The sequence below is a fragment of the Pygoscelis adeliae genome, unplaced genomic scaffold (genome assembly GCF_000699105.1).
Source record: "Pygoscelis adeliae isolate BGI_AS28 unplaced genomic scaffold, ASM69910v1 Scaffold79, whole genome shotgun sequence".
NCBI lineage: Eukaryota > Metazoa > Chordata > Aves > Sphenisciformes > Spheniscidae > Pygoscelis > Pygoscelis adeliae.
Window position 1 is genome coordinate 5,213,545 of NW_008825532.1, and position 26,251 is coordinate 5,239,795.

Genomic DNA, 26,251 nt, shown 5'->3' on the forward strand with positions numbered 1-26,251 from the left:
AGACACGGGCCCGGCTGCCTTTCGGTCCCGTCTCGATGGGGCGGGTGGGGGAGGAAGGGGCGATGCAAAAAAGGCGATGGGACCCTCCCCACCCACCCCATCACACCGTACCGTGGGAGGCAGCTGCTGGTGTTGGCAGCCCCGCAGCCTCCCGTGGGTTTTGCTTTTCCCCGCTCCTACCCTCTCCTTTCGCAACATGAAAGGGCAGAGCCTCGCCGGAGCGTTTCACTGTGGCTTTGATGGTCGCAGGCCCCCGCACCCCGTGCCGGGGAGAGCTGCTTTCAGCACTTGGCCGAGTGCGGGGGGACACACGGGATGCTCCCGCTCTCTTCCGCTGTGACTCAGGCAGCAGGGGCTTGTTTGGCAGGGCTGGGGACACGGGGCTCCCCGTGCCAGGCTCTATTTTTAGGAAGCCAGGAGAAGTAGGTGCAGCCATCACAGCAAGAAGTTTCTAGTGTGATTTGTGGTTTCACAGCTTTGGTAAGGCTCAGCATCAGCACTTTAGAGTCCAGGTGCTCTCCATGGCTCAGCACAGCAAGCCTGCCGTTGCTGCCCAGATGTGCAGCCCAGATGTGGCACAAGAGCCACGTGCCCTTTGGGGCCCTCCACCCTCTGTGGGGTCACTGGGGCCTACTTCTCTACCTTCCCTGCTCTTCACCCACCTCGATCCCCTTGGGAAAGGCCAGCTTGGGGTGCATCTGTGGGTGGTACAGGAGGGCAGGGAGGTGAGGAAGATGAAGGGAAGGGGTCACGGGGGACGATGGCTCTCGGAGCAGGGCGGCTCAGAGGGACAGCAGCACCCCAGTGCCGTCCACTGCAGCTCTTTCCCATTGCTCGTTGCCGGTCTTCAGGGTGGCAGAGAAGGGGCAGATGTCCCCTCTGGGGGAAAATGCAGTGGAGATGGTGCTCCACACCCTGCTCTGATCTACCTGCTGGGCAGCGGAAGTCTGGAACAGCTCATGCTCACGTCAGCTGGAGCCTGGGACTTTTGCTGACCTCCGCACAGGTGCCTCCATGGCTGAGGGCCACGGCAAGTGATGGGGCTGCAACCTGCCATTACCACCACAGTGGCTACAACTACCATCTTCTGCTCTTTTTTTTTTCACAGAGAGATGTAACCGTCACAAGTATTGATGCCTCCTCCTATCCCTGAGGCTGCTTCTTGCTGCTCTGGACTCCAAGAGCTTTCTCTCATTCATACCAACGTCAAAAATGGACAGAAACAGCAACACAACCTTTCCTTCTCTGGATGCTGGTGATGTTTTCTGTGGTGTTCTGGCTATATCTGTTCCCTCTTCATCTCCAGTGACAGGGTGGTCCTGGAGACACGAGAGCTCAGAGGATGCAGGAGAGGGAAAAACCTAAAGAAGCGACAAAGCAAATGGTGGAAAAGCTCAAATTTCCCTTCTGCCTGTGGCCCTGTGCTGAAGGGACTAATTTAAGTTTCTTTCATAGGTTCCCTTCTGCATCCCTCCCACGGCATCGCAGGCAAACTCCTTTGGTGACTCAGAATAAAAATCTTCTTTTTGAATGTATTGTCCTTAGTACTGCACAGCACCCAGCTTTTGTTAATTGTCAAGAGCATGTGGGGTGAGCAGCACATTTTAAAGAGCTAGTCACAAAACCGCAGCAGGCACCTGAAAAAAAAAAAAGAAATCACTCTCTTCTCATTAGCTTTCACCTTGCTGCCTTCAGAAATGCTCCCAGCCTTTGACAGATCACCAGGGCAGGCAACCGGATATTTTCTCGGCAAACAAAACTCTGAGCGCTGAGTACAAGTGGAGACAATTTGCTGATCAGCGGAAATACCTCAATTAGGTCAATAGGAATGCAAGTGATGGATCACATTTTCCCATCGTCTCACCCGGCGGTTATCTGGCTGGAGGAACCGTGCCAGTTTGGGTTCGCAAGCTGATGGTTATGGTTATGTTCAGAGGGTTTGGGGGGTGAAAGAAAACCCTGTTGGTTTCTTGGTGGTGGGCTCATCACCAGGTGAAGGTGTGACTTCACCTTCCCTGGGGTTATCCCATGCAGGCAGACTCTTCCCTCAGGTGTTGGGTCCTCTCTCTGTTGCCCATTGTCCCTCTGGACCATGCCTCTCTTTCCCCAAGGCTGTGTCCCCTCTCTGCTATGCTCTCCCATGTTCCTACAGCAGCCAAGTGGTCAAGGATGTGCAACCATGATGCCACCTGGCCCCGGCATGGGATAACATGGATTTTGAGGATTTTGAGTCTTTCTCTCCATCCCTACCATCCATGTGAAGCAGTGAGGCAGCAACAGAGCAAGTCCCCAGGGGCCACTGACACAGCACAGCCTGCGGCAGCTTTGTCCTCCCAGGCTGCCTGGCTCTGAATAGTAATGGTGATGGGATGGCCCAACGGGGCTCTACTTTCCCCAGAGCTTGGTCAGCACCTCCTGGTAGAACTGGTGTTACCGGCATTGACTCCTGGCTCGAGCCGGAGCAGCCACAGGACCTGGTGGTGTGGGACAGAGGAGGCGGCTCCCAAGGGCTTGCTCCCCACCAGCCAGGGTGGCGAGGGGCTGGGTTGCCGATATGGAGCAATGGTTTCCTGAAGAAGAGCTGCCAGCCTGCCCTCCCCGCTGACGAACCTCTGCCAGGATCCCCGCCGTCATATTTTCCACCCGTTTCTCCTGTCAGGGTGCCAGTGACTAGCGACTCTCAGTTTCCTGGTTTGCAGCACAAGCCGTCCAACCCTCCAGTGATGTTTTGTGCTGGGTACCCAAAACCAGAGCCTTTCCCCATCCTTCTCACCGAACCCGGCAGCCTCTCCAAGGCTGCCGCTGGCTCCAGCCTCCCCAGCAAGGTGCATGCAATGGGGCCGGCGATGCGCTCAGGGTTTCCGGCGTTACCTAAAGGTTCTTCTCATTTCGGCGAAACAGTGACTGGTGGCTATCCAGAAATGGCTTTGAAAAGGTTTCGTCTGCTGGGGACAGCCAGGGCTCAGGAATAACTGTGCAAAATCTCGCTTGCTGTTCTCTGCAACGCTCATTGCTGTGGTTTCACACGTTGTCGGCTGCATCTCAGTCCTGACAGTCAGGATTCGGGGAAAGTATTAAGTGGTGACTTTTCATGTAATTTTGTTTCTCATGTAGAGACTTCCCCCAAATTTGAGTGAGTGTTAAATTCAGAGGAAACTCTGAAGAGTCCTGGAAAATGCCAGTGAGCGTGATGGGGCTGAGGCATGGAGCGAGGACTTTGGGGACCAGGCGCAGCTCCCCGCCATGGCCTCGTGGCCCTCAGCTGTGTGGGGTGTCTTGGGGATGTCGACCACGAAACGGCTTTTTTGCCTGTGGCAAGCTTGCCGTGGCAGGGACGGTATGTAGGAGCTTGGTGTCAGACCAGACCCCTGTGAGGAGGCCGGGGCTGGCCTTTCCAAAGATAATGCCAATTTTAAGATAAAAAGGAATAAAACCAGTGGCTTGGCAGTGCCCCCAGGCTATGTGTGGGCTTGGTCCCACACATAGCAGGGCTGCAAGCCCGAGGGACCGGGTCCAAAGCCCTGCTGATGCCAAGGGGACCCCCTTTTTGCCACCCAACTCGATGCATCCCCAGCACTGTTTGGTACACCCCACTCCTGCAAGGAGGATGCTCCTGTGGGGGCTGGGAAGCCCCAGCGAGCTGGAGAGCAAGGCAGCCCTTGGATGGTGAGGGTGCGTGGGCAGCCCTCAGAGCACGGGCACCCAAGGGCAGGGACCCCAGGGGCCACTCGCTCCTCTAGAAGGCAAAAGTGACGCTGGGGGGCTGGCCCCGGAGCTGGCAGCCCTGTCCCAAAGCTCCCCTTGTTGCAGAGGGGACAGTCCTGGCATGGCAAGAGGTTACACAGCTCCAAAGCACCAGCCAGGGCCTGAGCCCCGGGCTGTCCTCTGCTCAGCCACTGAATTGCTGCCCACGAAGACCCTGGTGCCATCCTACACTTGTGATTTGGATGCTATATTTAGGAACACGGTGACCTACCAAGGTCAAACACTGACTTGGTTGCAGAGATGTTTGTGCTTTGTTACCAGCTTTTGCATTTGCAGCTCACAGCGCTCTAACCACACAGGACAGGATGCGAGAGTGGGTAGATAGCAAAAGCAAACGCTGGACTCCATCCTGCAACACTCTGAGCAGCCCCGACAAGGCACTGTGTACCCTCCTCTCCTGGGGCTGCTGGAGAGCCGTGCCCTGCTCAGCACCCTGCTGCTTCTGGCAGGATCCGACCCTTTATTTGCTGCATGCACATCTGATAAGAGCATTGCCTTTAGCATGCTACTTTCAAAACAACTTTACATGATGGCTTGATGACTGCCTTCAAACCAGCGCCCCAGCCCTCCTCGCAGTAGAGCCTCGCAGCCCTCCTCCTCTGCGCCCCAACAGAAACCCAGATTTATCCTCTTTACATGGAGAAAAGGAGGTCTGTCCCTTGTTGTAAGCAGTGAGGACCTCTCTGCATTTACCCTAAATTATTGTATCGGTGGTGCGTGGCCACACCAAGTGTTGGATGCCTGAAGAGCTCCGAGTCAGGGCAGGGAAGGCTCAGGGGCAGGACCTCAGCAGAACCTGCTGCTGGCTCGAGAGGCATGGGGACATGGAGGGGACACAGTTGCCCAGAGTTGCATGGAGGTGGTGCTGGGAGGTCAGCAGCTGGCAGGAGTGCTCAGTATCCCCAACAGGCTTTTTCATTCTCAGATATATTAATACAGGTAACATGGCTAGGCGGGGACAGGGTCTAAGCATGCTTGTTCCCTTGGGTGCAGGGTGAGCACCTCACTGGAGTACCGACAAAGCTGCTTAAAACTTCTCTCCAAACTGATGGCCAAGCACCAAGAACCGAAATCCTGCTGTCTGTTGAGGAGCATGAAAGCTGTGCCCATGCTAGGGTCCCAGTGCCCGTAGAGATGGTCATAAGGATCATCCAGCCTACCCAGGCAGAGACTTCACCCATGGGGAGCACGAGGGAAGTCCAGAAACCAGCACAACCGACCTGCCTCAGCCAAGTGTCTTAACTGCAAAATCATTCTTCTCATGAAGGAAACAGAGGGCAAAAAGCCTTTCTTCTCCTTTTGAGAAACAACTGACTTTTTGAGTGCTTCCTAGCCCCTGGAAGCCCACACTGCAGTTCAGCAGCTCTGCCCACAGATTCATGGTCTTCATTTCTTTGAAGATAACTTGCCATGAAGCTTTCATGCACAGCAGGAAAAAACCACTGGGGCATAGTCTGGAGTGTTTCGAGGGTAAATATGAATATATGGAATAAGAACCTCTCTCTGCTTCTGGTAGAACGGTAGGAAAAAGCATGGAAGTGCACCAGAGAAGAAAGTCTAAGCAACCTTTTTTGTTGTGGGAGACAGTAGTGAACAAACCTACCCACTACGAAGAGTTTTTTCCAGGAAGTGTAGGTTGCTGCAACCTGTATCCCTTGAGCAGCGGGTGCTCACACAACAGTTCTCATGCTACTTGCAAGCAGCGCATTTGAAGGAGCCCCAGCAACGTGCACGGAGGATGAACGAACCCTACAGCCCTGCGACGCCCCGACCCATCAGCAGCACCTCACCCAGCACCATGAAAATGTTCATGGGCTTCCTCACTGTATTTATTGTAGCACAGATGATTGGGACCGTACTCTTCTGTTTGTATCTTCACATGAAGATGGATAAGGTAAGTGTAGAATTAAGGTTGTCTCTGCTGGATTGCTAATGTGATTAGCCTTCACCTGTGGCGAGATGTGCTCACCAAAAGGATGAACACGGTAGAACATGATGCTGGCCACTGGATGGATGTGGAAGTAGCCACACTAAGATGTACGCTGAGGAAGAGATCTGTTCCCTTCATTAACAAAATGAGAATGGATCAATGAAGAAGAGCCGTTAATAGCAAACGTGGCAGCTGATGGCCAGTCCGGCGAGAGGACAGTGTGGCTTAAACACACAAGTGGCTATTTTAGGCTCGTTGGCTGTTTTTCTGGTGCCGTAGCACTTGGCAGCACTGTGACGCTAATGGCGAGGATGGGGGGGGGTCCAGAAATGAATTCTTTTTTAGTGTTTGCATGTGTGAATTTTACCAACATCTCACTTCAGATGCTGTCATTCTGTTTAGGGAAGAAAAGAGTGGATCTTACTTTGTCTTTTTTTGAAGAGGCACAGTATCGGTGATCCTGTCCCATACTTGGGACAATATTTACAAAAAAAAAACAACAACTGAAAAGCTGTTTTTGAGGTTGCCATGACTGCAGCCACACTGCGTGATATTTAAAATCACCGATCTAAAGCTACTTTCCTCCAAACCAGAAAAGACTACCAGCTAAAGAAATGAAATGTGTCTAAAACCCAGAATGAGTTCTCCTTACCAGATACAATGATAAGATCATCATTAATGATTTTTAAATGTGTTGTCTCAACTGAAATTGAGTGTGTGTGGGTGACTTCTGATTTTCAAGGGTGGAGAGCAATCCTGAGCTAGAGGGACTTAAAAGTCAGGGGGATGGAAGGGGACTTTGCTGCACGGAGACTGCAGCCTGGGGTGAAGGGGTGAGTAGAGGGTCCCCAGCAGAGCGAAACGTGACTGCACAGGGCCGTGGCAGAGGATCAGAGGCAGCCGAAATGCAGTCACGGGTGGCAGGAGGGTTTCACCTGCCTTTATAGCTCGCGGCAGGGCTTCAAACTTGACCATCCACATCCCAGTGCTACCTGCGCTGAGCGCTCTGCCAGGCTGTGTGTCCTCATGTCTGCCTGCACTTCTCTTTACTGTTTAGCCGAATGTCAGGTTTTTACAAAAAACAGGTATAATTTCAAAAATCAGTGTTTTGGTTTTTTTTTCCCTTTTTTGGCTTTCTGATTTTTTTTTAATCTGAAGCTCTTGGCAGAATTCAGCCCCAACCCACAAGTTGTTTTGCTCTCTTGGCAGCTCTTTTAGTCAATAAGCTAGCCGAAAAAATGAAAAGCCACCCTGCACGGGCAGGGCAGCGCGGGGCTGAGCGAGCGTCCCAGCTGCATGCCGGGGCCACTGGGACAGCAGCAGCGAGCCACTCGCTGAGATTTCTGTGCTGCTGTCTGTAAATGCTGGCAGGTGGATATTTGCCACCTGCCTTTTGGAAAAGGCAGAGTGGGAAATTTAAATTCATTATCAAGGTGATAGGAAATAGGACGGGATCCTGAGCAATCCTCCTCTCATCCAGCGCTGCCAGCCAGGGTCAGTCCCATGGCTGCAATTCCCAGCGGATGCGGGTGCAGATGCTGTGTCAGGCGGCTGGTGGGAGCGGTTGGTACCCGCGGTGTGTCTGCCCGGCTCATCCCGATGCTGAACAACTGACCCTGAGCTTTCCAGGCTGCGATTTATTGCTGGCAGGAATACAGCGTGGCTCCGCTGCCAGCCATTGCAGTTTTCCCACTAACATCCCATTCACACTCTCTTCTCTCCCCCGCCGGCAGATGGAAGAGGTGTTGAGCTTAAATGAAGATTACATCTTCCTGAGGAAAGTACAGAAATGTCAGACGGCAGAAGGTCAGAAGTCGACATTATTGGACTGTGAAAAGATTTTAAAGGGCTTCCAGGACCTCCAGTGCAAGGTACACTGCTGTTAGGCAGATAAAGACCCTGCTGAAGGTGGAGGGGGGCTCCCAGGCACACACACAGCTTCACCCCAAGCTTTTTCTTAAAACCATGGGTGCCCTTTACCTTGGGGCTGCATAGTACATGCCCTTTTTTACACTGTATTCTTTTTACACCATCTTTTTTCATTATATTAATATCATTGAAAAATCTCATCCATTTTTTTCTCAAAACGGTCTTGGTCAGAGCACGCCCAGCTGCAGCATGCCGAGGGTTGCTTGGGGCTTGCAGTGGGAGGGTTGGAGCTGCAGCTGCCCTGGCTCTGCGCTCTGATCCTAGTCTGAAAAATGTTGATTTTTCTGCTGTCTGGCACCTCGCTCCGATCCTGTGCCGGGTGGCTGTGGGGATGCTTGCGGCCACCTGCTGCTGGGAGCACTTTTACGCCAAGTTTGCCCAGGTGTCGCTGACAGTGCAAGGCTTGGGCCAGGCGGTGCGGCACGGCTCCCGGCAGCTGTCGAGGAAGAGGAGGATGCTGTGCAAATGCCACCCTATGGGCTCAGGGATGGCACCTCCAGCCGGTGCAGTGGCTCCTCGCGTTTGGGTGCGAAAGAGCCACCCTGCACCGTGACATCCTCCCGGAGTGGCTGAGGGCTGCCCCGCCAGGGATGAGGTGCTCTCAGCCTGCTCAGCCCTTGAATTTGCTGTTTAGGAGGGGCTGTGCTGGCCAGAGCAGGCAGGAGAGGGACATTTCTTCCACTTTGTCACTGCCCGATGACATCAAATGCCTCAGCTAAACCTTCATGTTTGCATCAGTACCCAACTGACAACGGAAAATTGTGTCTGAGATGCTCAGCAGCCCTGAAAACCCCCTCTTGTAGGGGCAGAGATGTGCCCGGTTTGCTGGGCAGCATGTACAACATGGCTCTCCAACATGGTTTTAAATGAAAAAGAGATACTTTTTTGATTGTTTCTTTTTTTTCAAATAAATTTTCCCCATCACGTCATTTTAATTGCATAAAACCTAAGAGCATAAACCCTACAAACCCCCTGCTGCAAACAGCCGGTCAGCTGTGATGCATGGGGATGTGATGGCCGTATCCCCCGGCCGTATGTGATGCTGGGGAAGGTGCTGGAAGGGTTCTGTGGTTTTGGGTACCCTCCACCAAGAGCTGGTAGGGCTGTCGGGGCCAAACAGCACCAACCTGCGTGATGGCCAGAGCATCCTTTACATAGAGGCTTTCAAAATCCTTGATTTGTACATCTTAAAAAAAAACCCAACATATATTTTTGCTGTTGTTTCAGGACGGGGGAGCCAGTAAAGGGCAGCCCAAGTTTGAAATGCAGAGAGGTGAGTTTCCTGGTGCCACCAGCGCACCCGTCGCTTGCTGGAGGCAGGAGGAGTCGCTTGGCTGGGGAAGGGGTTTCCTTCACCCTCCAACAGCCCACCGGTGCCCCAGGGCACGGCATGGAGGCAGGGGACGGGGTCGGGGTTAGAGCATCCTCATGGGGGTGGGACTGTGCATGGCATGGGACTGGCAGAGGGGGGCACTGGGCATGGCTGTCTCACCAGGGCAGGCAGCTCTGGGTGCCACGTTGCCTGGAGTCGACGAAAATTAATCCAAAGTTAAATCCGTGACCTTTTTGCATTGCAGGCCATGAGCACCGTGAGCATCCCCATTTGATGCACAAGAACGAGACAACTATGGCAGGTAAGGGGCGGGCACGTTCAGGTCCTGTTCCCATGGTGGGCAAGGTAGCATGGTCTTCTCCACGGGCTTTATCCCTCAGGGGCTCCACCTCGAAGGCGACTGAGTGTTGTTGCTGAGCAGAGGCCAGATCCTGCCTCACTCAAACCTGGGGGGGCTTTGGAGACTGTGCCTCTGAACTGGATTTGGCCCATAGAGAAATACCAAGGGTGGGAGGTGCCATGGACCCTGCGAGGAACTGTGCTGCCCGGGGGGGACAGCAGGTGCCAAGGCATCGATAACACCAGGCTTTCCTAATTGCAGTGGAGAAGAGGCAGCCGATCGCAGCCCACCTGGCAGGTCAGAGGAGCAACAAGACAGTCTCAGGTAAGACAGACCCACTCGGCAGTGCCTTGGCCAGAAAGCCAGCGGGGCACAGCAGTGTGCATCCCCGCAGCCGGACCCTGCAATCCTGCCCTGCGGCTCTGTAAGGGCAGGGACCGGGACAATACAACTCCAGCACGAGAGCGTGTCCCCAAAGCACAGGGAACCTCCCAGTGGTGGTGTCACCACGTGGACCTGTGCCACACGGGGCTCGCGCATCCCATGCCAGCTGTCCTCAGTAGCCTTATATATGCCTTCCTAGAAATGCACCACAATGGCTTAATCTTTATGGTGTTTTTTTATGAGAGGAAAACGATTTCTCTTTGTATTTAAGGAAACCAACCTCTCACTTTTCTTTTGGGATCAAAACACAATGCTTTTGCGCTCCTGGCTATGCCTTGCTGGTGTGGCTGCTGCAGGAGGGTTCTGCTGGCATATTGTATCTGCTGATCTAATCATAGGTCCTGGTAGCAATACGGGCTGGCTGACAACTTTACGGTTGCAGTATAGGTAGCTCCAAACTGATTTAGACAAGCTGCTCTTATTCACAGCCATGGCCACGTTGTTAGGTTTGAGAAATGTGTGCGAGTCCTACCTCCATTTGCATTTGTGCATTCCCCTGCATAGACCATGGTTGCTCTCGCAGCTCCACCCCCCAGCGTAGCCTTCGCTAAGGGACACCCTGAAAGAGCAAGGATTACCGAAGTGAGTAAGAGCTTGCAAGGTCAGTCTCTCCATCTGGCAAGGATTTCGCAATCTGAACACTTTTGATATAATTCTGCAGTAACTGCCAGTAATCGGCAACTGCTCTTTCCATCTCTGACGCAGCATTTCACCCAAAGCTCAGTCTACCTGTGGAAAGCTTAGTGTTAGATAAGATCAAAGAAGCAAGAAACTCGCTGCATTTTAAAACTCCCTGCTTAAGCATTTGTTGAGCCTATAAAGCAGGTTGAAATTGCCCAGAGAGCAGCAGCTGCCTGGAGCTCGGCTCTGTGCCTCGGCAGTCGAGAGCAGAGGAAACATCCCTGCGGGATGTATGGGCATGGACCACAGGCTGTGTGGCTTCCCCCAGGGCCACCCGTGCCGCCCCGCTGCGGGGACTGGGACTCGGCTGGGATGGTCGAACCCATTATTCCCCATGGAGCTGGGTTGCTCACCCCTGATCCTCTCACAAGTGTCTCTGTAGGCTGGGAAAGGTGGAGGTCCAAAACCCCTCCCAGATGTCGTGCTGAGCTCAGCCCCTATGACCATGGTTTTCTGGCCTCTGTATTGACTTATCTGTACCGACTCCAGTGGGAGTGCATGTTCTTGAGCTACTCCGATGGCACCGGTAGTGCCCCACAGCCATGCCAGTAGCAGGTCTGCGTGGGCAGTGGTCCTGGTGGTGGGAGGCAGCACTTGCCATGCAAGACCCTTCTAGCTCTGCACCTGCCAGGGACCAAAACTCCGGGACAATCATTTTTGTGCGTCCTTGGTGAAGTCTCGCCTTCTCTGGAGGCCAAGTGGAGGAGGGACTTTGGAGGAAAGGCAGCACCCAGTTTGGAAAAACTATGATGTGCCCTGGGATGGGTGCCTCTGAAGATAGGAGCTGCAGTGTGTTTCGGCAGTGTTCTGAGGGCTCGGAGGCTGTGCCGCTGAAAGTTGTGGAGCCAGCAACCCTACAGGGGTGGACATGGGTGTATTTGGCCCATGGTGGCAACTGTGTGCAATCCTCCACCCTAAGCATTTCCACTTGGTTGGATGAAGGAAGCAAAATGCTCCTCTGCTCGCAAAATGGATTCAAGGGTGTCAAGGCCAGTGACCAGAAACACGGGTTAAACATGTCCTGGCCTTGGGGAAGGGGACCCTGCTCCCCTGGGCTGGGGATGGTGTCCTGGGGTGGGCAGGACCCACCCCCACACCCTGCAGCAGACAGAGGCTGTGATACCAAATGTCTGTGTGGTGTCCCCCCAAAATCAACCTGCCAAACTGGATGTCTCCTTCTCCCAGCTCATCTGCCATGCTTTCCCCCTACAGTGCTAGAGTGGAAGACGACGATGTATGGTCCCATGAACAACAACTCGATATCCTACCAGGACGGGAAACTGAAGGTGAAGGAAGCAGGGCTCTACTACATCTACTCCCAAGTCAGCTTCTGCACCAAGGCAGCAACTTCGGCACCCTTCACCCTCTATATTTATTTGTATCTCCCCATGGAAGAGGACCGTCTCTTGCTGAAGGGACTAGACACACACAGCACCTCCATGTCTTTCTGCGACCTCCAGTCCATCCGGGAGGGAGGCGTCTTCAAGCTCCGGGAAGGCGATATGGTCTTTGTCAATGTGACAGACTCAAGACGAGTGAACTACAGCCGTGGCAGCACTTACTTCGGCATCTTCAAGCTGTAGTGAGGAGGGGGCCGCCCCGAGCTGGGGGTCCAGCCCGACTTTTTTGAGCAAAGTGGCTTTCCCTGTTTCCCGTATTTATGTTCCTCTGCCTCTTTGGTTTTCTTGTTTCTTAATTTGTATATTTTGTTATTTATTAATGAGGGCCAAGGGGCCCTGAGAACACAAATGGAACAAAGTTTGAAGCTGTTGTTGTTTGCGCTTTGCTTTTTTCTTTCGTTGCCAACGGTTTGGTACGTACTGGTGTTGTGTGTCTGGGTCCACCGTGCCCCGCGCGCCTGGCAGGGTGGATGTCCCCGTTATGTCACAAGAGCTTTATTTAGCAAACTCTACCATCAACGTTTCTTTCCTAACAACGTAGGATGGCTCAGGGCGCTCCAGCCAAGTTAGGTTCATACATATCTCCCATACCAATCTGGTTACAAAACATCAACGGAAAAACATTAAAAGGCTTAGGAACGTCTCTTCTAAAGGAATCAATCAGCCAAGTGCTGTCCTTAGGTGCTAGCTGCTGGTGATGCATCATTGCCACCCTAACTGTCTGCTTTATCTTGAGAACCCCTTTTTTTCCACCCATGCCTACCTACAAAACTCAACCAGACTTCTTGCTTAGGGTGACACTGCCTTGGCCGGATTCACACGTGGTGACAATCACCCCGCATCAGAGGGGCAATCGGTGGCCAAGCGGGGACTGTTGATTTCAAGCCAAAGTGCAGGTAAGGCACCAGCGGTGCCCTGCTCTCGGTGACCCGAATCTGCGCGGCAGACTGTCCTCCTCCCATCTTTGCAGGTAGAGGACCCTCTGCCTGTGGACCATTTCACTCCCCTGTGGAAGGGGTGTTGGCCACACCATCAAATTTGGACCTGCCTCCTCTCCTGAGACCCCTCCTACCCTAGGAGGAGGACCAGAAAAGCACAGGGGTGGCAGGACCAACTGCTTCTTCCCAAGCCCTCCAAGATGCATGTGCAGAGCAGCTTCTGGCTGTCCTCAGTGAGGATGTGCCCACAGCGGCACTTTTCCTGGAGCTCCAAGAGAGCAGGACTGTGCAGATGGGCAAGACCCCCTCTTGGGCAGGGGGTACCTGGGTGACACTGCACACTGGGGTCTCCCTGACCCTGTTCTCCAGCTTGGCCCACAGGGAAGGTGAGCTGAGAAACAGCAGGGCACAAGGATGTTGCTGCAGCATTTTTTAAAAGCATCTAAAGATAAGATGCCAAAGGCAGCAAGCTTGGAGCACTTGGTGATACAGGCCACGCTTGTCGGAGTGCAAAAGTTTGGAAATACTCCTGGAAGCCAACAGAATTGCAAGTGGATTAGCTTTCAGATTTGGGCAGTCCTTAGGATTTGCTTGGCTGGAGGCTGCAGGTCTGGTCCTAACACAGTGCCCGAGTGCCACCACTGCCGGGACGGACAGGGCAGTCTTTGCACAGCTCAGTGCAGTGCTGGGTGCCCGGCATGGCCCCCTCCCAAAGTCAGTAGAGGAGAGCTCAGAGCCAGTCTGGTTTTACTATAATTTAATATGTATTTGTTGGCTGTTCTCCAAAACTGCCTAACTTCATCAGGGAATGGACCGCTCTTGTCTGACACCATGTATAAAAATTCTTTATTTAACTAAAATGGTCTTATATTGGTAAACAGAGAGGGACTGTGTGCCAAGGGACTGTGCGTGGCCGTAGCTGTGTTTTGCAGCGTATTTCAGCATCCATGGTTCCCCCTTCCCAAGTGTGGGGTTTTGTCCACTGTCACCCTACAACTAATACAATTTATGAATTAAGAGACAGGGTGCTTTGTATGCTTTGAACGCCGCTCACCCTTCTCAGCCCCAGGGTAGGATTTCCTGGGGTCCTGCTTGGGGTCTGGGGACCGAGAGGGCAGTGGGGTGGCACTGAGGGGCACAGTGGGGACAGACAGTCCCAAAAGCCTCCAGGGTCAGTCATCCCACCCTGCTCCTTGGGGCATGTTGGGGTGCCAGGGCCAGGCAGTTCTGGAAGGCAACCGGGCACCGGGGCTGGAGCCCCTGGCACAGCTGTGGAGCAGAGGGGTGGGGGCTAATTTAAGGGGATTTAGGACACCTGGCTGGAAAAGGACTATTCCTGCCTGCCCTAAGGTCACGGAGCCTGCAGGAATGTCTCCACTTTAGAGCAGAGGGACAAGGTGGGATGCTGTGCGTGGAGTGGCAGGGGCTGGGAGGCCACTGCCTCCTGCGGTGGCATGGATCCCACCACCTCCTGCAGTGGTGTGGGTCCGACCACATCCCTGCCGCTGCCAAAACCCACCTAGCCCCTGTGGGCCGGGCTCATGGAGGCAGCGCTGGTATGGCTGGGGGGGCCCAAACCTCCATGGGGGATGGAGGTGCCCGGCCGTGGTGGGAGTGTGGGTGGGAGCCACAGGAGAAACCGAAGACTGTGCCAACTGGCATGGTCTGAGAAAGGGGAAAAAGCCAGCAGGGAGGGAGTGGCGGGGGGGAGAGCTCAGGGGAGCGCATGCGTGGCTGCTCTCAGGTGCCCAAAATCTTTAGGGAGCAGAAATGCTGTTAGTCATGGATGAGGGGAAAACAAGATCAGTACATAGCCCTGAACCCCCCCGTGGTCCCCCAGCTTTGGTGGCCGGGAGCACCGGCCAGAGGGTTTGGGCTGGGCTGCAATCCCCAGCCCAAATCTCTGAGAGAGGATTCGGGAGCTGCAAATTGCAGGAGAAATAGATTTTCATGTATCATTGGGGGAAACAATTAAAAAGGGGAGAAGAAAACAAACAAACAAAAAAGGCATAAAACAGCTCAATAAATTCTGCAGCAAGAGGAGCAGATGCCAGCTGCCGCCTCCCCTGCCCGTGCTGCTGCCTTTCCTGGGGCTTTTGTTTTTTGCCTCTGTTTCTTCGCTTGCCAAAAATAGCCCGTGGGATTCAGACATGAGGTAGCGTGTGGGAGGGGAGGAGATGCGATTGCTACCATCGAGCTGTGGCCTTCTCCTGAGCGGCTTTGTTCTCCTCCCTGGCCCCTGCCCGGTGCCGTGGCGGGCACAGGTTTCCTCTCCCCGTGGAAAGTTTGAAGGTCATCAATACATTGATTTTTCCCTTGACGTGGGGCCTCTCTGTCACTCCTTGGGCTGTGGATTTCACAGTGTCTGAAATGATTTTTTTTTTTCTTCTTTCTGAGCAAAGAAGGGAGAAGGGGATGTGAGGGTGATGAGTACGTGGGGCACATCAGCAGGACTGGCACGGGGAATGGGGTCATGGGTGAGCAGCAACAGGAGTGAGCAGTGGCACGGTCGTCTGCTGGAAAAGGTGCTTGCACGGCTCAAGACACACTGAACTCACTGGGAAATTTTTTTTTTTTTTTTTCAGTTTTGTATAAGAAAGGAGATTTTGATTTTTTGTTTTCCTCAAAAAAAGGTTGTGATACTGGTTTCCAAGCAGGGTCTCGCCAGCTTGTGCCACTGAGCTCAGGGCTGCCGGACAGCATGAGCTGGAGGACGGCCGTCCACATGCTGCATGGCTGTGCATGGTGGCTGCTCGGGTGACAAGTCTGTCCTGGCATCTCTGTGCACTAGTTTGGGGTCTTTTTTTTTCTTTTTTAATCCCACTCCCCAGTTAGGCACTATGTGCCTGGGTGCCAGCCTTGCCTCGGCACCCCTTGCTCAGCGCCAGCTCCCCCCAGCCCTTTCTCTTGGTTGGGGCAGGGTCTCCATGTCTTTCAAGGAGCTGCCTCCATCTCTTCCAGGAGGCCAAATCTGTTGCGTGCACCCCTACTGGGGTGCAATGGAGACTTCTCCCCCTCCTTTCAGTTTGGGCTTGGGGGCACTCGTGCTGTGGAGCGATGCTGTACTGGGGTGGCCAGTGGGAGCAGCCCCCTGCAAGCAGGCACCTCCAGGGCATCCCCAACCATGGCAGTGGTTTGGGCTGCGCAGATTAAGCTGTTGGGGTTTTTTTTTTTCTGTTTTTTCACATTGATGGTCATTTGGAGCCAAACCCCATTGCTTGGAGGATGCTGGTGCTGCCTGTGTTGGAGATGGGTCATGCAAAGGGGCCATTTGGAAGCTGGCATAAGAGAAGGGGCCAAATACCCCATATTCAGTAGGAGAGCAGGACAGAGGGTCTCTGGTTAAGGCCTGAATCTGGCCTCATGGGACCCAGGAGTGGAGATGCTCCCTCCAAAATGAGCCTGGGGGATGCCTCCTCCTTGCTCTTCTGCCCAGTGCAGGCTCTGGGGTGCCTGGGTCTGGATGCAGCTCTGCAATAATTCCCCAAAACATCACTTGTGCCCAAGGCCGGTGTTCCCTTTTTTTGCTTGCTCTTCTTCCCGCTCCGACCGATGTGTTTGGGGAGGGAGAGCAGGATCCGGCCCTCCTGCCTTCGATCCTCCCACTTCAGCTGCAGGCTGAGAGTGAGGCATGGCTCTACCAAAGAGTTAAAAATACCAGTGTGCAGGAGAGGTCTTGTCCAAGCGGTAGACCAAAGGAAATCCTGTCACCACACCTAATCTCCAGAAAAAAAATACTACTAACTAAAAAAAAAATCTCAAGCAGGAAGTCACTTATCTACAGCAACCCACCGGTGCAGCGGAGAGCAGCTAGTTCTCCATAAAGCATCCTTGTTAGCAGAGTGCAAGCAGGGCTTGAGGGATGGAAATGCATCTCCTTCCCCGGGGACCAGGTGCCCTCCCTGCTGCAGGGCCGGGTGATGGTGGGAGCAACAGCCCAAGTGCCAGCATCACCATTCGCACCAGCATCCAGTAAATCGGAGGGTGGATGATGCAGCCATGGGCATTTTGAGAAAATCAGGGAAGCCCAGAGCAAGCACTGGCTTTGCTTTTGTGGTGGAAACAAATGAAGCAGCACCGAGTGCTAAGAAGCAATTTTTATCCTTCTTTATTTGTTGAAAATGTCAATTAAAAAACTGTTCAAAATAAAAACATGTTAGAAAAGTTGAACTTGCATAAGTAGTTACAGTAAATAAACCTACATGACAAAGATAAACTGGAAGGCAGCTGACACAACATCCACCTAAAGACAGACTCACTGGAACCTATTTACAAAGCACTGTAAACAAAGTAAATATGGAAACATTGCTGTCCATCTGGCATGGCTTCTTTTCCTTTTTATTTTCTTGTCTTTTTTGGCTTCTAGCTCTTGACAAACGCTTGATCCAAAATGTCCCAGTGTGCCCTCCATCACATTACATCTTACAAACATGCATATGTACACAGCACGGGTTTCAACTAAACTGGGGGGCAGCAGGGAAACATTTCTACCCTCTCCTCGGAGTGTAAACGGCCCTTGGTTTGCTTCCTTGCACTGGCTGTATGTCGCGAGCCCGGTCCCCAGCCCGCCTTCGGGCAGGCAGCAGGACCGATCAATGCCGGGCTGTCTGGGCATGGCATCCCAGAACAGCAGCGTGAGCTGCTCGGTGTGCAGCAAAGGTCGTTATCCTGGAAAACAATTAACGAGCACAGTAGGGCTTAACTGCTGACCAAACTGCTCAACTGCATGCTGGGCGGGGATGCAGGGAGCTGCCATCCAGCTGGGATGCTCTGGAGATGGCAAATGTAGCCAGAGCAAAAAAGACCTCTGATTTGTCCTAGAAACAGCTTAGATTTAAAGAGAGTTTCTTTCTACACTCCTTGTGATGTTTTGGAGTCTAGCTCTCCCCAAACTGGCTAAATTTTAATTGCAAGGAGGCACTTGTAATTATTGCCTCTATTATGTCCTTCATGACCAACGTAACGGTATGACTGTAATGAGCTGCGGTGTGTCTGCACACCCTGGGACCATGCTGCCCTGGGATATACATAAGACTTATCATTAACTTTAACAGAAGGTTACTTTTATAATGCTGCTAAGGAAGGAAGGAAAACACCAGTTCTAAACTAGGGTATAACACCAAATAAGATGAAGATAGCCGATACATATGCATGTTGCCTGTGTGCTGTGTTCGAGGAGCTGTGCAGGGATCTGGAAGGGTGTTGCACGTCCTTGCCCTAGGAGCGTTCCAGCCCTATCCCAAGAGAAAGTTCCTTTTTCCTAGCAGAAAGCCCCTTTGGGGCCATGTGGGAGATGTGGCCGTTGGCTACATTCCCAGCCTTTGGGAAGGAGTGATGGAGAGCCTAACGTGGGCAGAAGGGAGCAGGGAACCAGCACATTTGGGGGTTGTTGTTGTTGTCAAGCGGTGTTTACATTTCATACAGAGAGAAGCATGTCCTGCAAGGGGAAGCACAGCAAAACTATAAACTCATACGATACCTGGACACTCAATGTGAAAACAAAGCAGGGGGTAGGAGTTATAGGTCATGCATAAGAAAAGGGATGGGGGGGCAGAACAGCAGTTACCTGTTGTGCTAATCACGAGCTGTTAGGAGGCAGTACTGTGCAACATACCTTCCCATGCGCTCTGACAGGTGCTCCAGATCTGACTTCCCCAAGGAGTTCAAATGTCTTCATGTTAATTGCACGTTTTAATCAGTATCAAGGCCACACGGGAACCACAGTATTGCTGGGCTCTAGTTCGCTACAGTCAACTAATGGGGAAAAAGAAGGTGGATGGGAAAAGCTTCCCCAGTTGTGATTATCTGAAAAGAGGAGCACGGTGCTTTTTGGTTTCTGCTCAATGCCACCTAATGCCTAATGTTTTCATTCAATAAATAGGTACCGGTGCTTTTGAAAAGAATGAAAGCATTAAAAAGTGCTTAAGCTTCCTCTAGGAAACTGCTGCCAAACCCTTTGTGAGCGGCAGTCATTAGCAGAGTTTGTATTTGCTCCCAGTAGCAGGTACGATGAGGTATTAGTTGCTGCAGATGAATTGTGAATCATGGACCGCTTGCTTACTGGTTTAATTGTGATGGATTGTTTCTGGTTTATTTTCTTACTGGATGGAAGAAAAACTATTTTTTTTCTCTATGACTTTTTTTTTGGTAACAAAATTCCCCAAACCAACAAAATAAGGAGCAAGAAGAGGCAAAGGATCCAGTTCCGCTTCCCAAGAAACACCTGAGGTCACACACCACTGCCAGCAGCTTCTCCCCGAATTCAGGCGATCAGGGACGACTTGCGCCCCGTGTCCTCCCTGCCACACTCGTCCGTCTGTTTCAGCAGCCTTCTAACCAGCTTCTCCAAATCCTTCCTGGATTTAAGCTCTTCCTCCAAACACTGTTTCATCCTTTTGTTCTCCTGCGAGGGGAAAAATAAAGGAATAAAGATGCAGTTAATGCCCATGCACTTTATGCAGTGAGGTACTTCCACACGCCTGGCTGCCCGGCGGCTCAGAGGTGATGACATCCCACAGACATTTGACAGGTCACTGCCTGCTTGTGAGGATGAACAACACGGGTTACTTGTGGTCCGATCTGCTCAAGCAGACCCTTACTACCTTACAGACCTGCACCAAAGTCCCAGTGACTTTGAGCAGGCAGAAGCATCCTCCCGGAAACCTAACTTGAGCCTGGGTTGGAGGACCCTGTTCTCCTGGGATGGTCTCTCCCACCTCCAGGCTTGCGGCTGGAGGGAGGACGTACTTCCTCCGAGTCTACAAGAATTGGGATCCACCAGACCCCAATAAAATGAACAGTCAAGTTCAGCTTTTAGAGTAGGGGGAAAGTTTCATGTTACGACAAAGACCAACTACTCCTTCCCTCCTGCTGGCTCTGGTGCCCAAGGGACTGCGTGGTGAGCTGATTCAGGGAGCGAAATAAAAAGAAAACTAATGCTGATTCAGGGAGCTGCAGGATTGCACCAGCATCAGCAAGACTCTTCCTGGGCACCGACCAGTTGAAGTCAACGACCCAGAACAGCCAGCACAAACAAAACCGCTCAAATTACCTGCTTCAGTTCTTTGACTTCATCTTTCAGTGCATAAACCGTGTCAACAAGGCTCCTGCAAAGAGTAATGCAAAAAAAAAAAAAAAAGAAATAAAAAGAGCTGGAGTGCAGCAAAACAGCAACAGCATGGGAGCTTTTGTGAGCGAGGCGCTGATGGGAAGGTGCTTCCAGCTTCTGCTTTGCAAGCATCAGGTTGCAGCTATTGCTGCTGCCCCTGAGAGGACTCTGGAAACACAGCCCAGGAGCATTTATAGGCCACCGGTCCAAAATTCAGGGCTCTCTTCTCAAAACTCAAGAAAAATACCTTGTTCTGCTATCTTTAAGTTATCAACAAATATCTGTGGCTTTGGCTTCCTTGTTTACACTACTGCAATAAATAACAATTATTTTAAAACTGGAAATGCCTGAGCGTCTTTTGTAAAACGGCCTTGATTCCTTGAGGTTATGCTGCAAAAAAACAAGCATGAAAGGAATGCACTGTCTGGGTTAGAAAAGGAGAGGATCAACGCAGCCACCCAGATGCTGAAGCTACGTAACAGGCCGGGAGCACTCACAGACAGCATCACCCAGCAGGCTCCTGAGGGGCAGCAGCAGCCCAGTATGTCAGTAGTTAAAAAAAAAAGCCACTTGTTTGGTTCTGTCCTCCCTGACCCCATTAGCTACATCCGGATAAGCTCTGGGACTTGATAAACTGGCTCTTGGGACCCGGCACACAGACTCCCAGAGGGCTACAGTCACGTCAGAGCAGCTGGGAAGGCAGCTCTGCTCTTAAAAAGGGACAAAAAAGCAACTGAAATAGCCCAGTGGTTCTCGCCAGGACTAAGGCAGCGGTCAGTGACACCAGCCCCGCTCCTCTGCAGAGATGCAGAAGGAGAGCGCGTTAGTTTTTAACGTCCTTCCAAAAAGCGACAAGGGAATCTGCAAGTGAAAAGCAGCTGCACTTACTTTTCCTCTGTGACAGTCTGGCCATTGCTTCGTGTTTCCTCTATGATGATTTTCTCTTCCTCAGGAAGAAGGACTTGGGGGATGGAGTCTTTACGGGAGCCTGTGTACAAGAATTACTCATCAGGAAGATAAAGAGAGACTTTCTCTGATGCCCACGCCGCTCTGGAGACAGCGGCCTCGTTCTCCCTGCTCCTCTGCAAGCCTGGGGCAGGCTGGGGACACGGGGGCTTGAGCAGCCGCCGGCTATCTGCCACAGTTAAAATACGAGCTTATACCTACCGCTACCCTAGAGCTAAAGCAGCAAGTGGAAAGTTTTCAAGAGTGCTCACTGCACCTAAAGCTACATCATGACTTATAAATGACATAACTCCATTAGGCTGAAGAGCTCTCTTAAGTACCACGGCCCCTTTTTTAAATGTACCATTATTTGATAGTTCAGTGATTTAATTTGACATCTCACCAGCAATGATAAATAGTTATATTTCCAGAGTTGAAGATGTTAGATAGGTTCTTATGAAACAACTTGTTCTTAAACACGCAGCTGATTGAGAGATAATATTCATGCTTCCTTTCTAAAGCTATATGCAACCTGAGATTACCATCAGGTTTTCAGTGCTGACAGCCACAAGGCACTGACTAGGTTTGCTTAATTCCTAACAAGTGCTGGTGAAATAGCTGTGTCTCATCTGCCCTCCTACCTGCTTCATTCTCTGTGTTTAGAAGAAAAACAATGGCAACTAAACCACTAGGTAGATGAAGCTCCCTTATCTTGAAGATTGAACACCACACAGTTTCCTAGCATGAGTCTCGTTGCTGTATGATGCAACCATCTGTTTTTTCCCAGAGGGGTTATCAGTGTTGCAGGCAGAGTAAGAAGTAAATAATCTGGTTGTGTGCCCACCTGAGCTGAGAGCTTGCTGGAAGCCTGCCCCGGTACAGTATGCCTCAATCACCTTCAGGATCTGAGCATCTTCTTCCAGCGCAGCTGTACCTGTAAAATATTGCAAATAACAGCTATCACAAAAAACAAAGTGCTCTGGCTTCATCTCTCCCAGCCTTCGCTCCCAAGTCCCTTAAGAGAAGAGCGTGTTGTTTCCTTGGCTGACACTGTCTCTGGGACTTTGCCTAATTCCTTTCTGAGGTCCTTTCTGTTTTCTGGCCTTTGCAACATAACGTGGCATTGAGCACCATGATTAAACGGTACAAAAATGCACTTCCAGCTGCTCATCTCAGCAAAACTTGGGGGGGTGATGCCTGGCTTTGGGTGCAGGGAGCACCGTGAGATGGGTAGCCAGAGCAGCCCTGCTAGGAGGGGTCCCGTACAGGCGCATCAGAGCAGACTTGGAAACGTGAAGTCTTCATTTCCAGCCCTAGCTCAGCGCTGTCTTCTCGAGGGAGACAACTGACCTTCAGGCTGTACACCGTAGCAGCTCACTGCCGGGTGACATGGCCTTTCATGTAAAACCCTGAGGAGCATCCCAAGTGGACTTCAGGGAGCTGTCAGAACGTCCCTCTTTGCAGGTGAACACCCCTGCAGGGATGGGGTCTTTTTTTGTTCCTTGGTCCCCCATGGAAACTGTTCCAGGACCTGCTGGCATGGTCAGGTGAGGGTTTGTTCCAGCTCTCAGATATATTTTGATGACTGTTGATGTGCAGTTTTACTGCAGCTTTTAACTACTTTGAAGTAGTTCCTTGGCTTCGTAGGCAGAACAAGACCACCCACAACCACATGATCTTGTGCTAGCAATCACGAGGAGGGTGGTAGCATGCCTGGTAGTTGTGACTGGGAGGGGATCTGTCAGAGGCTGAGGACCAGTGCGCTTCCAGAAGCCTCCCGTGCTCAGCAGCACATAGGCTTGCTCACAACGTGAGCATCCTGTCGCATCCTGCACTGTAAGAAAGGCTGTTCTCAAAGTCCCGTGGAGATCACCGAGCATGCAGAAACCTCCAAAAAGAAGAGAAAAATACACCACTTACTTTTCCGAATAACAAACTCTTCATCAGATGGTTTTCTTTCAGTTTTCCTTTTTGGAAGAAACTTCTTCATTGTTTTTGGACTTTTGCTGGAATCCTACAGAGAAACAGACTCTTGTGTTTAACCAGAACCAAAGGCAGCTCAAACAGGAGAGCAGCACAGCTGAATGCAGCTATCCACGTTTCGCACAACACATTAGAGAACTACAAAGCAGACAATGACAAAATTGGGGAAAATTATAGTTTTTGCTTTTCCCAGTTGTGGCCCACTGCTCCCTGGCACAGCAGTGGGAATTGCACCTGCAAGTCTGGGACAGGACAAGCTCCTTTAGTGAATTCAACCCTTGGCTAAGACCCTTCAGCCAAAGAATTGAAACACATTCACAGCACTTTTAGTCTCCTCACCAACTCTGTGGTCTTTATTAAGAAACCCTGTAACGTTGTTTATTTCCTTGACTCAATTTGACTTCTAATATAAAACAGTCGGCAAATGACGCTGTTTCCAAATGATTCGTTTGAGAGTATAAATCCCCCACACACATACACAGAGAACAAACAAATACACACAAAGTTAGTGTTTGCTATGACTCCACAAGTAAGAAACACAAGCTTTTATCTCCTTCACAGAGTTACAAGTCTTGCTGATATGGAGAGAATTAGTGTATTAGTAGGTTACATGCAAGATGGATTTTAAGCAGGAGAAGAGGCATGCCAGGAAGTTTAAGTACCATAATACTAAATCCTTCTTGAGACTTATCTCAAAATATATTTGCCAGTCGCCACTGACTCTCACAATAACTTACCAATACAGACAGGCAAAATTAGGGTCATGCAAGCACAAGAAGGGTGAAGAGGAACAAGCATTCTTTGCCATGATAAGCCAAAGAGATGTATCTACCCTTACCTTTAAGATATAAGACATCCTCTACAATGAATATGCAAAGAAAGAGAAGATGAGTGTGAGAGATTGATGATTGTATTGACCAAGTCCATTAAATCCACAATTCTAAAACACATTTAAATGTTAGTCTTGTGATTAATGTGGCACACCCTCCGTACTGGTTTTAGAGCACTATCAACATGCAAAGGAGCACGGTGTCATGCAAAACTGAAAAAATTACATGTGAAACGCATGGTAAGTGGGCATTAATACACTCTAAACACATCAAAATAGAGAACATGCTTCCTCGGTTAGTAGTAGGTTTCTGCAGATGTTGGCTGTCTAAAACGGTGCTTAAAAAGGCAGGACCCATTGACGCTAGCCAATGCTGCAGCCACCCCAGGCGCCCGGCTCCATCCGAGCCCCGGGGAGCAGCTTGGGGTCTGGCCCCGTGCTCAACACCAGTCCTGCGGTCTTCAACCCAACCCTGCCAGGACAATGGGATGCTCTGCCCACCCTGGTGACAATCTCCCAGAACTGCATCTTCTCAAAGGGGACCTGCCATCCTCACTGGAGACCTGACAGCGTCAGGCATCAGCGCAGCTGATGCCAGCTCTGCTGGCAGGACGGGGAGCTCCCTGCACACCCCGCGGAGGGTCCCATCCCTGGGATGCTCGGCACAGGGAGCCATGCGGCTCTCCTGCAGGTCTGGCCAGCAAAGTCCTGAATCCTGACGTTATAAACCCTTACCTAATGCAAAGCAGGCCACTTGGAAAAAAAAAAAAAAAAAAAAAAAAGAAAAAATCTGTAAATCTTTTTCACTTCGCTAACCTGAATCCAGACACACCGCTTTACCCACAGCACCTGCTCTGTCATTTCAAATGATTACTGGCAACAGAACAGGAAAAATGACCCAATTTCAATGGAAAAAACAAGGGTACTGTGCAGTACGCAAGCAGGTTCTGGGGTTTCCTGAGCACAGCTAGGTACAAGGAAATGCACAAGACTGTGCCATCCCGTCCTACACTACCAGAAGCCAATTAAAGTAACACTGGATGTCTGAAAATCTCTAATCTTTTAATCAAACTCCCCCACTCCCTTCCCTGCAAATAACCTTTGAAATTTGTATTCCTTCATTATATCTTCATTATAGGAAGGTGACTTGCACCGAGCTGTTAGCATAGTTTATTTTGTGCCCTACTTTAAATTAAAAAATAAAAATAAAAATACAGTGAAATAGGAGTTCTGCTTAGTGATTGAGCACCCCAGACAGAGGGACGAGGCAGATGCAGACCTGCTTGGGCCAACAACTGAACTTATTTCACATTTGTCATCGCAGGCTCGTGTCCACGAGTCCCTCCCCTGGGAGGGGAGCTGCCCCCCAGGCTCAGGCTGGACTGACTGGGTACCAGACTGTGCCTGCCCAGCTCCGCTCCAGCTCTGGTAGACCCGTTGGCTTTTGGGTTTCCATCAGCGTGGCCAGCACAGCCCATTCCCATGCAAACCACATTTTCGGTCCTTTGACACCTTGCACGCTACCATCCCACCTGCAGCAGCATCCCACCCCTTGGGGCTCCCCGCCTGCTCGGCCTCTGTGGCAAAAGCCTCTGGCCCGGTTTCGATGCAGAGAGTTTAACTCCTGCTGTGCATGGCAGGGGACAACTGAGAAACTGCAGAGGACTGTGGTATTAATGATATCACTCAATCTGTGGTTTTGGCCTCCCTTATAAACAAATATCAGCCTTGCACTTTCACGCAGAAAAATTTCTCCTGTAATTCAAGCCTCTTCCTATATTTTAATTCACCACGCAAGCAAGAAATGGTTTAACCTACATTAGGGATTTGGACCATGCAAAGATTAAGGGCTGTTTCCAGTCTGCTTGGTTGTTTTTTGAACAATTTAATTCCCGAACTGAAATGCATTGTTTTACAAATTCTAAGAAATAAATGTAACAAAATGCCGTGAGGCTACCTAAAATCTCTACCTGGAATAGCGGACCCACAGCTCCCCCGGCTGCTGGGCTCTTCATCCCTGAGTGCTGGGGAGCTGAGGGGGTGCAAGCCCCCTCCTCGTCCCTGTCCGCACTGGGAGCCCGGGCAGTGACGCTCCCAGGGCTGCGGTACCAAGAAGGGTGGCTGACTCAGAACCGGAGTGCTCATTCAGTAAGAGGAACGTTACCCGAGTTACTGGTGAGTAATCCCAGAAGTTTAACGTGAGGTAGGGAAGGAGAGCACTGCATTTACAGCAGGGGGTGAGAATCAGAGCTGGGTTGTATTTTGGGTTTCCCCACGCCGCCTCCTACCTCCCAGGCTTGGGGTTTCTGTGGGGGAAGCGATCCCTCGGGCTGCTGCCTCCCAGCAGGCTACGGCTGTGTAAAACTCTCGGGTGGGCGGCAAAGGAGGGTTGAGCCCCACAGCTGTTGCAGGGAGCCCTGCTCCAGCCACCAAAACCCAGGGTGGAAGACACAAGAAATATCAACAGGCCTTTTTCCTCTTCCTCTTGGTGCAGTATTGCTGCTCGATCCTGCAGCGCCGGTCAGGGCAACGCTGAGCCACCGCTACGGCTCCTCTTGACACAGTATGTCCCGGCAGGGAGCCCAGCTCCCACCCACGGCTCAGACCAAGGCAGGAGGAGGAGGAG

General features: G+C 51.5%; 2 protein-coding genes across 2 annotated transcripts in view; one reads left to right on the forward strand and one right to left on the reverse strand.

Annotated features, from left to right (window-relative positions):
• The first annotated feature begins 5,449 nt into the window (after positions 1-5,449).
• Positions 5,450-12,192, forward strand: CD40LG (CD40 ligand). Its single transcript, XM_009331718.1, has 6 exons — positions 5,450-5,659; positions 7,429-7,566; positions 8,852-8,897; positions 9,202-9,258; positions 9,559-9,621; positions 11,635-12,192. The coding sequence occupies exons 1-6, from the start codon at positions 5,504-5,506 to the stop codon at positions 12,003-12,005; spliced, it is 831 nt and encodes a 276-aa protein (XP_009329993.1). The 5' UTR covers positions 5,450-5,503; the 3' UTR covers positions 12,006-12,192.
• Positions 12,193-16,848: 4,656 nt separating this feature from the next.
• The window catches only part of ARHGEF6 (Rac/Cdc42 guanine nucleotide exchange factor (GEF) 6), a 41,931-nt gene continuing 32,528 nt past the window's right edge, over positions 16,849-26,251 (reverse strand). The window contains exons 17-22 of the mRNA XM_009331717.1: positions 23,635-23,655; positions 22,734-22,827; positions 21,658-21,747; positions 20,757-20,856; positions 19,812-19,866; positions 16,849-19,163 (exon numbers count right to left, since the gene is read on the reverse strand). Of these exons, the coding sequence (XP_009329992.1) occupies positions 19,023-19,163; positions 19,812-19,866; positions 20,757-20,856; positions 21,658-21,747; positions 22,734-22,827; positions 23,635-23,655 (501 nt within the window). The 3' untranslated portion in view covers positions 16,849-19,022. The remainder of the gene's footprint in view (positions 19,164-19,811; positions 19,867-20,756; positions 20,857-21,657; positions 21,748-22,733; positions 22,828-23,634; positions 23,656-26,251) is intronic.